A 15,258-nucleotide genomic window follows, 5' to 3' on the forward strand; every position below is an offset into this window, starting at 1 on the left:
AGCTTAACAGGTTCTTCTGCTCTGCTGTTTCCAGCAGAAGTTTCGTGTTCTCAAGGACCTTTTTGCTGTTGCTCCCTGTTTCCTATTCTCGTTCCATCATCACATTTCATTCTATCTTTAGGAGAGCCACTGACTCTTTAAGTGGCTGCAGACCTCCCTGTGGCTCCATATTTCTGCCTTCATCTCACCCTGCAGCCTTCCCACTGGCCATGTCATAGAATCCCAGAATGGTTTGGGTTGGAAGGGACCTTCAAGACCATCCAGTTCCAACTCCCTTGCCATGGGCAGGGACACCTTCCACTGTCCCAGGTTGCTCCAAGTCCAGTCCAGCCTGGCCTTGAACACTGCCAGGGATGGGGCAGCCACAACTTCTGTCTGGGCAACCTCCCTTAGTTTCCTTCCAGCTGTTGTATTATCCTTGTATCCACTGTTATGGTTGTCATTCCTTTCAGCATAGAATCAGACTATTTAGTGAGGATAGGAAGGTTTAGATCCACTGATTTTCGTCTCACCTCCCACAACAGCAACCTTATTAAAAACCAATCAACCAAACAAACTATTGCTTACATTGCCATGATTTCCTTTTGATAAACCATGTTTTATATTGTATCCCCATCTCCACTTGCTGCCACACTTTCAATTACACTTTCAATTACATTTTCCTTCGAGTGGTGTTCAAAAGCCTTGTGTGCTTTTGTGCTCAGATTAACTTGCTGAGAGCTGTCTGGATCTATTTTCCTCCCTCCTTCCTACATGTAAAAAAAGCTTTACTTTTGTTGACTTTCAGCCAGATGGTCCCACTCCCACCATCCCATCTGACCACATTGTTCTCTTCTGAGTGGCTTTCACCTCACATATGACAGTTTCCACACTCCTGTTTGCCTTCACAGCCAGCCCTGTTGTTGTTCTCAATAATTCAAGCTAAATCATTTCCCCCATGTGCAACTATTCAACTTCATACTAGTAAAACTGTATTTTCACCTCTAATTCTTTGGAGAAGCCAGTGAACAGAAGTGGGGGATGTTACTTCTCCTTTTTGGGGGGATGTGATTAGCTTGCACTTGAATTTCAGGGCTTCTCATTTTTTTTAACCCTGATGTTGTTCTCTTTTTATTTATGTGGCTCAAAGATTTTTTTCTGCTTAGCTGAGTTGCTCTTGACAACCAGGGTGAGACTTCTAACAGTGCTCAGAGGTTTTCTGCTCATTCTGCTGCCCTAAACATAATTTTCTTTCCTGAAAGAAAATTCTTTCCTGCTCTGCCCAGGTGTCCTGATCCCTCCTAATGCCCATCTCAGGTTTTGCTTCCTAGCTGTCAATATTCCTAAAGTGAGATTTGAAGTCTTTCTCTTGTTCCCATGGAAAAAGGGCCCAACTCCTTTCTTCCCTACTCTTTTTTCCATCCAAAATCTCTTTTTTCTCTGTTGGCTCTCTGCTGCCAGACCAGGGTATTTTGGGGAGAACATTTAAATGTTTCATATCTCTGACAGATGTGGACTTCAGGATACCCTGGCACGTGGAAAGGTCTTCTAGAGACATACAAATGCTGCCAACAGAGAGTGGGAAGCATTTAGGGTTTTGTCTATCTTTGCTATAAGGAAGGAATTTTTGGAGACAGACAGACCAACCTGACAGTTTTGATATGTTGTTTTGCTGTTGGTTTTTTTTGAAGGGGGGTCATGAACTGGGGGTTTCTTGGGTTCTTTTGTTGCTTTTTGTTTGTTTGTGGTTTTGTGGGTTTTGTATTGTTTTGTTTTGTTTTTATTGGTGGTGGGTTTGGTTTGGGATTTTTGATTTCTTTTGTTTGGTTTTTGGTGATTTTGGGGTTTTTGTTTATTTGTTGGGGTTTCTTTTTTGATCTTAGGCTTTCTGCCTTGGTTTCTCCATCTGTCAAAAGACATTAGAGACACCACCTTTGTAAAACATGCTGAGATCTACAGCCAGTGGCAGCACCTGACAGAGGTCTGGTGATACTGTACCACTAAGATTTGGTTTTGCCATCTAAGCATTCAGTTTCTGTGCACCCTATTATATTTTCCCTTTCAAACAGGCAAGGCAGAAACATCTTCCCTCTAACCCTTTTCCCCCATCTGTGTTGTGGGCAGGTAAAGAATGACAAAAGAAAGTGCCCAGTGGAATAAAGTAGAATTATTTATCTGCCTGAACAGCTGGTTACACAGTGGAAGGTGGTTACTCCTTGACTTTGATTCAGGGATGGATGGGAAGCAAAGCTCTTGGATTGCAGCAAAGCTGGTGTGGTGAGTCCCTTCAGGAAACGAGAGGGTGATATCCTTGCCTCCTTAAAACCATTGTTAAATTATTTCCTGGTCCAGCCTCTCCATGTCCAATCCCTGGAAGTGTCCAAGGCCAGGTTGGTTGGGACTTGGAGCAGCCAGGTCTAGTGGGAGGTGTCCCTACCTTGATGGGGTTGGAAATGGATGCTCTGGGAGGTCCTTTCCAACCCAAACCATTCTGGGATTCTGTGTTCACAGTGTGGCAACTGCTAGTGGGTTGTTCTGGTTTGTAACACAGATATTTCCAGCGTCTGACACTTCACTTGGACCATCTCCCCTCAGCACTCAGCTGTGTGCTCGGCAGAAGTGTCGATTTTTGGGATGCAGCCCTGGCACAGCATCCCTGTGTTCTGGGATCTTGAGCCTTCTCTGAGCATTGTGATGGGGAGGGTGGCTGGAGCTGTCAGAAAAATTTAGCTGTGGCCCTCAGGCTCCTGGGAAGACATCAGTGTTCCCATCAGGTGGAAGTGCTGCATGCTTGCCTGGTTCAGACAGCGCGGGGGAGTTGTGTCATGTCACATTTGTTCAACTCTCCTGCTTGTCCAAGGCTCTCGGGCTCGTGGTACAACCTGTTCCACCTGTAGCTTGGAGTCCCTTCCAGCTGGGAATAGTGGAGCCACATTATTCCCGTGTTTTCATACTGGCCCTTCCCACAGAGCACTCAGAACTGTGTAGGGTGAGTGCTGATACTTTGGACTGTCACTCCAGCCCTTGCTTTACTGATGGTGTGGGAACACTGGATTTACACTGGATTTCTAGACACCCTCAGAGCTTTCACTTCCTCTAAAATTTAAAAGGAGCCGCCCATGTTGTTAAACCAAGGCTGTTGTTCCTCCAACCAGACCACTGCAGCATTTCTGAGAACTAAAGAACGCTCAGATCACTTTATCCAGCCCCCTGGTTATAAATAACTCCCAATATCCAGCCTTGCAGGGGGCCTGGGGGGTCCTGTTTGCTGAAGGTTTTGTGTAGGTTTTGTGTGCACGCAGCTCCCAGGCAGTGGGAGAGGTCCAGGGAATAATTGGGAATGGGAAGGGCAGGGGAGAAGCCTCGGGGACTTCACTGTGATTTGGATCAAGCTCTAATTTTATCCCAGGCTCTGTACTGCACTGCCCACTCCCCAGCTCAGGGGCTCTCCAGGGCATTGCTCAAATGGCCAAACTCCCTGCCTCTGGATTTGGGAACCCCTTCTGCTCCACCTGCCACACAAAGCCTTCCACCTTTCTGTGGCCAGCTGAGTTCAGTTCAGATCTCACTGTGGTGGCAGGAGGACCTGCTGGATGGGGACACCTGGGTTGCTTTCAGGAGGAAAAGAAGACTCTGGTGCCACAGCTGGAATGAGCTGGAGGTGCAGAGGAGAGTGGGCAGGACTGGGTGGGGGCACTCTGGGTTTGCCCAGGGCAAGAATCAGATCTGAATGGATGGAGACATTGTCAGGAATTAGGATCTGAGGCTTTATAGTCCCTTCTGTGCCTGCAACTGAATTGGGGACTGTTTCTTCTGTCCCCAGCAGCAAAGAGGTGGCTCCTCAGGGCTGGATGAGCAGCAGTTCAGGGCAGTGTTAACACCTCCCTGCACATTCTCCTGAAACCAAGGGCCTTTTCTGAACAGCAGCATTTACATCTTGAAAAAAAACCACAACCTGTGAGCAAATTAGAGCACTCACTAGACTTTCACTGAACTTCTCTGTAAGGATCATTCCAGTTACCATCTCACAGCTGCTCTGGGAGAAGGCTGGGGAAGGATGGGGCTGTCTGGAGGGGAATCATTGAATTTAGACATGAGCCCAAGTCTATGGGTTTATCTCATTTACCTTTAGATATTTGCAGTCTAGACATCCACCCCTGAGCCAGTTGCCTCAGGCACCCTGGCTGAAACAGTAGAGGGTTTCCTCTTACCTCTTTTAGACATTTCCTTTAATTTGGAGTGACTCATGCCCTGAAAGTGCTTCCTTCTCTCTTCAGGTGAGGAAGGACAATCGGTGTGAAGCAGACAAATGTAGATGTTTACACACAGACACCTAATTTTTGCCCATTGATCCCCAAATCATGTTTCTGAGCCCTGTCAGGCAGTTCTGGGTCTGCATGTCCTTTGTGTTTCTGCTGCCCCTGCAGCCAACTGAGCAGATGCTTTGGAGGTGAATTTCCCGCAGGAGGTTTGATCAGTTTAGTGGGTAAGTTTTGGAACACTCTTTAAGAAAAGGAGCAGACTTTTCCTCTAGCAGGCTTCTTACACCCAGAGGTAAAAGGAAATTAAAAGCAGTCAATCACCAGTGGTTCAGGGAAAACTGCAAGTTACTTTGCTGCCTCCAATTTCTAGAGAAGTCAGGGAGTGGTGTCCACTTTGCTGTCCCTGTGTGCTCTTGGGATTATCAGAGTTGTTCCTTTCTTATTTTTTCTCATTCATAGGAGAGACATTACAGCACTTTGCCCCTTACTCTGAATTGTAGATCTAAGCACAGCTGATCTCAGCGTTGCAGCATCCCTCTATTTCTGCAATAATCTGAATTCAAACCCTTAGTCTGAGCACCCTGGGATGGAAATTCGTACTTACTTACTCTAGATGATAATTTAAAGGAGCAAAACCTGCTTACCCAGCCATCAGAGCTGTCTCCTACTCAGTTGTAAGAATTTACTCAAGTGCTGCCTCTCTTTTAGCTGCTGTTCCAGGCTGTCACTTCTTCCTTAAGACCCTGGTTCAGCTCTGTTTTCCAGGAGAGGCTCGTACAAGCTTGACACTAAGGAGTTAAGGAATAGCTGCTCAACTTCCCTTCCTTCTGGTTCTCCAAGCTCTCTGCAAAACACCCATTTCCTTGACCTTCCAACCCCTCCCACAAAAATGGGAAAATCCAGGTAAGTGAAGCCTGGGTGCCTCCAAGCTGCTGGATTGGTTTGGCCAAGTTGCCTTTGTTTGACAGGGCCTGCCTGGATCAGCTGGAAAAAGACATCTGCTTTCCTCCTCAAATGACAGATCTGTCATGGGCATGATTGTGTTTGGCAGAAGCATAAAATGGAGTGGTTTGAACAGAAAAGTGAGAGTCAGGATGGTTGGGCGTGTGCCTGGACCTCTTTTATTTGGAAAAGTCTCTGAGGGACATGTGCTGCTACCTGTGATCCAGGTCATAGGAGAATAGAACTTCATATGTATGTGTATATATATATTTAAATATATATATATTTTTAAATATATTTAAATATATATTTAATATATTTAATATATTTAATATATATAATATATATAATATAATATATGTATAATATGATATAATAATATAATAATATAATAATAATATAATATAATATATATAATATATAATATAATATGTATTATATATTATATATTATATATTATATATTGTATATATAATTTAATATATTTAATATATTTAATATATATATTTAAATATATTTAAATATATATATTTAAATATATTATGTGAGAATATAACACTATATAACTCTTTAAAAATCACTGGGTTTGCAAGTCCTCCTCCACTGATCCTACAAAGGCCACACAGGATGTTTGATGTGTTTTAATCGTGGACTTCCCATCCACTTTATGTCTCTGTTACTGATATCTAACATTTACTTCCCCGTGTTGTCATATTGGTAACATGGTTTTGGATTCTTAGACAAGGTCCTGTAGAAGAGCAAATAATTATAATACTCCATAAATACTTCCTTTTTTTTTCCCCTTTTCCCAAAAGTACCAGAGCTTTAGTAGCTTTTGACAGTCTTATTGTTGGAAATTATGTCACTCATCATCATAGGGAAAAATCCTGAATTGGTGTTTTCCTTTGGTTCACTCTTTTTGCTCATTCTTGCATTTTTACACAGTGTTTTTTTGACTCAGGGGTTTTTTAGGAATAAAGCTGTATTTTCCTGAGGATATTTAAAAGGAAGAAACTGAAAAGAATCTAAAATCTAGTTTTAAGACAAAGCTGAAGGAAATTATGGAAGAAATCAAAGCTGAGATTCCTGTGTAAGATGTTCCTTCAGTCCTGTGTTTCTAAAATAATGAGTATGGATGAAAGCCATGGACTGAAATGGGGAGCTCTTCTGACAAGGAGCCAGAAGTAGCTCCTTTGGGTTATGCTTCTGATGCTTGAAATAAGATCTGGCTGCTAAAATATTTCATTTGCCTTCTGATTCACATGAGAGAAGGTTAAGAACCTTCACCTCCACCTCAAGCAATGACTGAAGTCAAGTTACAGAAATTCTGGGAAGGCAACTGATCCTCTTGTCTTATTCCATTACTGTTTTCCCAGAAGCCATGGGAATGTAGTCAAGGTATAAGAAATTGTCTCTCATAACTAAAAGTTAGTTTTGTATGTAGGATGTAGGCTCTGGGAGGTGAACAGAAATGGGTGAAGGATGTGATTTCATCCCCTGTAGGCTTTTCAATTCTGCTCCTTTTTGTTTGACTCCAAATCCTGTTATTGCCGTGGTCGCCCCAGTCCTCACCTCTGCTGGATTCTCCACACAGTGAGCTCCAGGTGAGCCCAGGAACACTGTGGCATCAGGAGAAAGGGTCATCCTGAGGCTCATATCACCTCTCCTGGGTCCATATCCTGCTCACTTACAGCTGTGGCTCTGCTGGGAATCCCACCTGTCCTTGAGGAGCTGCTGTGTGAGCAAAGAGCTGGGCCGTGCTTATTCTGGCCCTGCTGATGGCAGACAGCAGGGATGAGACCAAACATTTCTGCAGCTCCTGCAGTCTGTGACAATCCTTTGAGTTGTATTTAATTAAAGAGTGCACACAAAGGCTTTGTTTGCAGCAGCAGGCCGTGTGATAATCCTCTAACAACTCTTGGGATCCGGCGGGAAGGAAAACTCTCGTTAATAAAGACTTTGGTTGTAACTCCATGTGAGAGCTGCTGCAGGATTGAGAGCTGCAGGAGAGCACGTCCAGAAAAACATTCCCTTCATCTTTCTGCTCAGAGTGTGAGCAGGAGAAGCAGCCCCTCCACAACAAACCCACCACAGCTTTTACGTGTTGTCTTGGCCACGCCAGGAGGGATTAGTGAAGTGTGTGTGGGGGGGTGTTATCAAGTTTCAGCTTCAACTATAACAGATATTCCCGAGAAGCTGGATTATTGTTCACTATCTGATGTTGATGTGAGCTAACCAGAGCTTGCCATGTCTTTCCTTTATATTTACTTTTTGGATGAGAAATGTGAATCCATGCGCTCCTCAGCCCCCTGTCTGGGTGGCCAGTTGCCCACAGAAAGATTTCAAAGCCCAAAATCTCTTCCTTTTCCACAGCATAAAAAACCAACAAACAAACAAAACCAAACAAACAAAACAGAGCTGGGGAAGTAGTAAAGTGAGTTTGTACCAAGCTGTCTATAAAATCTACTCCAACTTTTCTGGGACGAATACACCAAGGAAAGAGACTTATTTAGTCCCTTATCCCAGGGAATATCCCCCTTGACAGGCAAGAGTTGCAGCTCTTGAGGGGTCTTTTCAGCCACAAACGTTTTACCAACTGGGAGGTGCATTGAGGCAGCTGAACTTGTTGCCTTGCTCACCATCACGCCAGAGGTACTTGTGACCCACCAACAGAAAAAGACACACTTCATGTTTCCTGATGATGCCCAAAACTCTGATATTTTCACGTTATTTTTTATTCCACTTGCCTCTGTTGGCCTGTATCAATGACAGCTGTGGTACGTGAGGGTTATTGCTGTTATCACTAAGGAGGGAGAAGAGGGTTGCTGTGATTGGGTTATTTATTTACTTTTTTACTTAATGTGGCAAATGAGCCATAAACTCGAAGTCCTCCACTGTGAATCTGTTTGTTGACCTTGGTGATTCAGTTAAAGGTCTGTAGACATTAAATTCACACATCACTGACCTCCTCCAGCTAAGTAGTAGGTGTTTCAGTTTGAACTAGTCCAACTGCAGTCAGGGAAGCGGGATGAAAGCCTTCAGAGCTGATGCTTGCTAACTCTCTGTGGAATAGGAATGGTAAAAAATCAGTTCAGACTGAACATAGAGCTTTGACTCAGCTAAAATTAAGGGTGATGTTTCCCACTGAGAGAGAAGTCGAGATACATCCCACTCTTTCTTTGCTTATAGAATCATAAGATCATTAAGGTTGGAAAAGAGCTCTGAGATCATCAAGTCCAGCCACTAACCCAGCACTGCCAAGTCCCCATTAACCCTGTCCCCAAGTGCCACACTTACACAGCTTTTAAATCCCTCCAGGGACGGTGACTCAACCACTGCCCTGAGCAGCCTGCTCCAGTGTTCACCCTTTTGGTGAAGAAGTTTTCCTTGATATCCAATCTAAACCTCCCCTGGAACAACTTCAGGCTGTTTTGTCTCATCCTGTCCCTTGTTCCCCGGGAGCAGAGCCCAACCCTTCCCTGGATCCATCAGGGAGTTGCAGAGCCAGAAGGTCTCCCCTGAGCCTCCTTTTCTCCAGGCTGAGCCCCCCCAGCTCCTTCAGCTGCTCTTGCTGCTCCAGCCCCTTCCCAGCTCCCTTCCCTTCCCTGGACACACTCCAGCCCCTCAATGTCTTTCTTGTCATGAGGGGCCCAAAACTGGACACGGAATTCAAGGTGTGGCCTCACCAGTGCCCAGCATGGAGGGACAACCCCTGCCCTGGTCCTGTGGCCACACTATTCCTGGTCCAGGCCAGGTGTCCTTGGCCTTGTTGCCCACCTGGGCACACCTGGCTCATGTTCAACCACTGTCACCAGCACCCCCAGGGCCTTTTCCAGCCCCTCTCCCCGGCCTGTGGCTGTTGTGGGGTTATTGTGACCACCCACCTCACCCAAAAGATCCCAACAAGTCAGCACCAGCACTACAAAAGCCAAGATCACCTGTATTTTGGTGATTTAGCTACCGGCCACACTTTTTTCACTGTTTTGCCTAACACAGATATATTTTCTCTTGGACTATATGTAAAAAATATGATTTTAAAAATTATACCTGTAATCAAGTTTACCTGAGTCTATCACAAGCTCACTTTTCAGACTGCAGCCTTATTTCTGTTTTGAAAGGCTATAAAAAACAGTTGCTTAAAAGAAAATACGGGGCCACTGAGGTAAATATGCAACCTGGTAATTTAGGCCTGAATTTTTAGTGAAGGGAAGAAGTGGCAGTGAAGTACTTGCTAATGGGCTTGGTGCAAAAATTGCTGCATAAAAAAAATAGTAATAAAGTGTATTGTAGAAACACACAGTGCTTTGCCAGCCCTGATCAAGGTTAGAGCAGTATGAATTAATTTTAAAGGGAAAACTGGAGGTATTTATAGACGTGAGATGAATTTGGCAACAGTTTAAATCCAGAGAGTTAAAACTGTCCTTTGAAAAATGCAGATGTTTTGAAAACATTTCAGTCTTTATTTTTACAGCAAATGTTCTGCAAATCTCTCACGCTTCCCCTCGTGCTTTTTTGAGGTTAAAATAAAAAGGCAACAAGCACTGTAAATCAAAGCAAAATGAATTTATGGTATTTTAGAGGAGCCAAGATCAAATTTCCAAAGATCTGTTTCCCCTTGGGAAAAAGAAACATTTGAGAATGAAGACAAGTCCTAATGATTCCCCCTCTTCTCGTGTTTGTTTTTTTATTTATTTTCGGTTTGACTAGAAAACCACATAATTAATTGTTTATACACCGCTAATCAAGGCCCATTCCCAACCTAAAGAAAATTACAATGTGAACCAGGCATGGTATGAAACAGAGAAGAGAGCTAAAAGGCTAATAGGAGGCGGTGAGAATAAAGTTAATGTGCTAAATTATTTTATAATGTTAATCCAAAGGGCAATTTACAACAAACAGTTGTTCCTTCAAAGGATTTCTGGACCTTCCCCTTTGCAAACTTGTCTGGCAAATACATGGGTAGAGCAACGATTACACGTTTTGAAACGAGACGGGAAAAGGTTTTTTTTTTAATTTAATTTATTTTCTCTGCCTATTTCAGATGAAAATTTGTGGTTTTTCCTAAATCCTTAAGAGTGAACACTGAATCAATGACTTTTTACAGGTTCATGCCATGTCCTCATAATCTGTCCCTGAACTCATGTTTTCTCCCACGTCACATTTGACAGTGAGGGTATAAATTCAGTCCAAGACTTGTGCTCTCCTCCCCTCTTTCCATCATTCTCCTCTTTCCACTTCTCTGCAGCTGGATTTCTGAATAGATTTCTCCCTCTAAATGCCCTTTCTCCTTCTGAATGCCCTTTCCAATCCCTTTAAAAGAGACGGGGTTTGGTGCAGCCTCAGTTTCTGTGTGTAATTGCCATAGCAACGGTCAAGGTGTCCCCCCAGGTTGAGAGCATGTTGGTGACAAGGGGACACTGTGATATGTGTGAGCTCCTGGTTCCTTTTTTGGAGTTAAAAATCAATATTTTCACATTTTATGATTGAGGCAGTTCATGTAAGGAGTCCACGATTAATTACCTGAACATTCACAGCCACTGCTGAATTACAAACACAATATAATTAAATCTGACTGAGGAGAAACCACTTGAGGGAAAAAAATCTTGTCACTGGGAATTTCCTGCTTTTTAGCTCCTTGATCTCCTAATCTGCATCAGAGGTTTGGTTCTTATTTGATTTGGTTTTTGTTTTGCTTTGAATTAGCAAGAGCCAGGAGACAGCCCCTGTGAGAATGGAGGGAATAAACCATGAAGCCCAGATCCCACTGCTCTTGGTATGAATATTAAAGCTGCTGTCTCCCTGCCCTACATAACTGGTGATTTTGGTTATCCAGGCAGGGTTCCTGGAGCACAGAGTAGCAGGATTGCTCCTGATCATCAGGAAAAAATAAGTTGTGGGGGTTTTTTTCCTAAGGGAAATGCAGATTTCTCAGCAGGCTCCGGGGTGCACTCCCTTCTCTCAGGCAGACAGAGAATAAGGCTGGTTGTGTGTCACCACTGTGCAGTGGCCCTGGAGAGCTCCAGGTCGCTCCATGAGGCCATGAATCCCCAGGGATGCATCTCTGAGGGTGGGTTTTGCTCACTCTGTCCTTTTCTGCCCTCTCTGCAGGCGTCCAGCACACGGCCAGAGTGCAGCATCATGCAGGAGATCGAGGAGGAGCGGAGCCAGTGCTTGGCAGAGCTTATTGGGGATAACCAGACTGCAGGTATGGGAATATGGGAATGCTCTCTTTTCTCCCTGGACAGCAAGCCAACATCCCCCAGCCTCACCTCTGCCTTCCCCAGGCCATTTCTCACCCCTGCTGGAGCAGGGCAGTCACTCCAGTTGATCTTGATCTCTTTAGGAGGGAGAGAAATAGGTACTCTCAAAGCACAGTTCAATCAGCCAAGAGTTGGAATAGCTCTCCAGGGTTCCCTTGCTGCCTCCCAGCTGGGTAAGCCTAACTTAGGTGTGCTTAATCACAGTCATCCATCTCTCTGAAGTGGAAGTTCCTTAACCAGTTTTTCCCTGGGATGTGAAAGCCTGAAGTTCCCAGGTTCAAGGGAAGCCGTGGCAAACTTCTCCTTCCATTAAACTGCCCTCCCATCCCCATGCCAAGGTTGCTCCTGTCCTGGTGGTGAAGCAGAGGAAGGGAGGGGGTTTTCCAAGGCTGCGAGGTATCTCTGGAGTTGGGGCAGGCAGCTGAGGTCCTCTCCTTTTTCATGGAGCACACACCACACCGGGCAGCCCTCCTGGAAAGGTCTCCAGTCTCCTTAATCCACTCCCTGCTTCAGTGATCAGGAAAGGAGGAAGGAACTTAGCTCCAAGTTAAGACATCCAGTTGGATCTCTCCCCTTCCAAGTGCCTCTCTCAAGTCACCAGTCTTGTTTCTGTAGGTAAAAGAGGTGTAGGGACCAAGGTTGGGCTGTCAGGATCCAAAAAGAAGGGATCACATTGGCGGGGGAAAGGGTGGGAAGATGCATATCCTGCTTGATATTTACACCTCTCTTCCTGAAAGAGGAAAAAGGGGAAGAAGATGTGTCCTCATCCTCTCTCCCTTGGCATTGTGTGCAGTCAGGCCACAGACTGAAGGACTGTTCCATGCTGCTTAATGATGGAATAACATCCTGGGCATAAGCTGATCCCAGGAGGAGCTTTACTGGATGCAAGGAAGGCTTTTGGCCCCTGCTTTTATCTGCTAAGAGACAGTTTACTTTGATATGGAAGCTGTTTCAAGTGTCCCTGTACAGTTAAGTGGAGCTGTTTGAAGAAATGTTCTCCTGGAATCCAGTAAAGGGTAGTTCAAAACATTCATCTGAAAGCCAACTAAATACTTAATTTCATTTTTGTGGATATTTAAAGAAATTCGATTACATACAGTTCATTAAAAGCAGAAAAATAAATACTTGAAGTGATAATATTTTTTTTCTGCTTTGTCAAAATGATTTTTCTCATTGGGAACTTTAATCCAAAACAGCTTTTTTTTTTTTTCTCTCTCTCTAACCACCGAATTAAACCGCTGGAAACATTTTTCCCAGTTCTGAAGTAAAGACAGGCAAAAGCCCTTAATGCCCAAGCATTAGCAAGTATAGGGAAATCCTTTGGAAGTGGGGGGAGTTTCACAATGGAACACTGAAATATTGGACTGGGAGAAGTTTACATTTCCACCAATCACTACTCAGGAACAATGATTCAGAAATTGCAGTTGTGAGCACTGTAAACAGTTTTTTGTCCATGGATTGGGTTAATGTCATGCCCTGAAGTGGCCAGTGGTGACACTGGTGTGGAACAGGGATGTGCAGGGACACGGGGTGTGCCCAGACAAATTTTACGGGGCAAACTCTGTGGAAGGCAGCTGGAATCCATTTGCCTCAAAACATCAGCAGGTATTTAAAAGCTCGGTACCTGACTTTAATCCAGACACTCGTGGCTGCCCTGGAGTGAACAGAAAGAAACCAGAATCTCTCAAGTGTTGGCCCAAAAAATGACTCTGAGTGGATCAGTTTATGGAGAAGTCTGTTTTGAAGGTGGTGTGGACAGATGATTTCAAAGTGCCTACAGGGGATGTGTTTTCCCTGTGCAGTGTTTAAGGCACAAGTAGGTCAAAAAAAGATGTTTTTTCTGGAGTAGGGCTCCATAACTCAATAAATGGAGCTGAGCAAAATAACACTTTGACGTTTGTGGGTGAGGGGGAAGTTTGTTGGGGAGAAATCTCTTGAAGGTGCTGATAGGAGATCGTATGAACTGTCTCATCTGAGTGTTGCTGGAAAGAAAAACCCCAGTAAAACTCTCAGGAAAAATGTAATTTTAGCACAGTTCCATCCCCCAGAACAGGAGGATGGAAAGCAATTGAGATTCCCTGTGATCTGCAGTGTAATACCTTGATTTATGGCCAGGAGGTGTGTTGCCTTCTGCACATTCCACATCCTTTGAGCAGAAAGAAAATCGCTTGAGGTTTAACAATTTGACAACCAATTTGTTATCCTCGCTAATTAAATGAGTGGAAATAAGCAAACACTGTTTCGGTACATTGTGGACATAAAGCTTTGTTTAGAAGCCATTATTGATTGTATTGATCAGAGGGGCTTAATCACAGCTGTAATTTGATGTGTCAGATAGATTAGTCACTCATTAAGAACACTTGATGGTGGTGCTGAGGGTGATCACTGGATAAGCAGGATTTCAACTGATAAACAATAACATCTGTCTTAGAGGTGTTTTGCCTTCCAACGCCCATTCCTGGTGTTCATTCCTTGTGTGGGGGAGAGGGTATAAACATGAAATCAGTGCTGTCTTTTCAGATTAAACCTCTGTGCTCTCAGTGCTGGTTGTAGGTGCCAGTTGCTGCTCCTGGTGTCACCAGTCCTGGACCACTGGACTCCTGTTCTGCCCTTCTTATGAGACCTCACCTACCCCACCTGTCTTCAGCTCTGAGGTTCCCAGCATAGAAAGGACAGGGAGAGAGTCTAGAGGAGGGTCACCAAGATGATCAGAGGGATGGAGCAGCTCTGCTGCAAGGAAAAGGCTGGAAGAGTTGGGGTTGTTCACTCAAGTTAATTGTGGCCTTCCAGGACCTGAAAGAAACCTACAGGAAAAATGGAAAGAGATTATTTACAAGGGCCTGGAGTGACAGGACAAGGAGGGAATAACTTCAAACTGAAAGAGTGGAGGTTTAGATTGGATAATGGGAAGGAATTCTTCCCTGTGAGGGTGGGGAGACCCTGGCACACGTTGCTCAGAGAAACTGTGGCTGCCCCATCCCTGGAAGTGTTCAAGGCCAGGTTGGACAGGGCTTAGAGCAACCTGGGCTCCAAGTGGAAGGTGTCCCTGCCCATGGCAGGGGGTGGGACTGGATGATCTATGTGAATCCCTCTATTCCCTGCCAGGAGTGTGATTCAGTGTCCATGAAGTTTCCCACATTTGAGGAGACTTGACAGTTGGGCTTGATGGTCTTAAAGATCTCTTCCAACCTTGATGATTCTATGATTTTATGATTCCACGATCAGAGGCCACAAAAACATGCCCACCTCTGATGAGGAGAAGTTTGTTTTTCAGCAGGGGAAAGGCCACAGAGGATGCAGTTGAGGAGAAATCCAAAGGGAAAAGCAGTTGAAGCCGGCGGTGTGTACACGGGAGAATCAAACGGCTGGGAGATCAAAGTCTGGACTTTAAAGGAAGTTTGTAACCATCAGAGGATACCAAACAGCCTTTCTGGAGGTCTGCAGGCGGGAGTGTTTTGTTTTATTGACTTGGTGGCAGAGCTTGCCCAGTTTATGGCAGGGTGTGTAGGACGCGGTTCACGTTGCAGCACAGGGCTGGATTTCATGAGCAGGACTGTCCTTGCAGCCCTGTGCCTTGGTATTTTATAACTCCATGCTGAAGTAACTAGCAAAGATATAAAATGACATGTGTGATTCAATACAGGAGTGGATTTTTTACCATAAAATCAAGACTAAGTAGACTGAGACCGATTTTAGACATGGCACGGGAATGACTTTTGGTGAGGGATTTTCACTTGGTTTTAGGCATCTCTAGTGTGTTCTGTCATCTGGTTTAGGATGTGATGAATCCTGTTCAGATTGTCTTGCCTGCTGAC

At 44.5% G+C, this 15,258-nt stretch overlaps 1 protein-coding gene across 4 annotated transcripts in view; it reads left to right on the forward strand.

Annotated features, from left to right (window-relative positions):
• The window catches only part of LOC116793376 (vasoactive intestinal polypeptide receptor), a 110,008-nt gene that overhangs the window by 27,140 nt on the left and 67,610 nt on the right, over positions 1 to 15,258 (forward strand). For 3 of the 4 annotated variants that reach the window (XR_004359465.1, XM_032701196.1, XM_032701203.1), the window contains exon 2: positions 11,292 to 11,388. Coding sequence is in view for 3 of the 4 variants with exons in the window: in XM_032701196.1 (XP_032557087.1) it covers positions 11,292 to 11,388 (97 nt within the window). In the remaining variant the exon portion in view is untranslated. Of the gene's footprint in view, positions 1 to 2,181; positions 2,257 to 11,291; positions 11,389 to 15,258 lie in introns of those variants that run through there. The other variant, XM_032701209.1, reaches the window with a different exon arrangement.

The sequence above is a fragment of the Chiroxiphia lanceolata genome, chromosome 1, assembly GCF_009829145.1.
Source record: "Chiroxiphia lanceolata isolate bChiLan1 chromosome 1, bChiLan1.pri, whole genome shotgun sequence".
In the NCBI taxonomy this organism is placed as follows: Eukaryota; Metazoa; Chordata; class Aves; order Passeriformes; family Pipridae; genus Chiroxiphia; species Chiroxiphia lanceolata.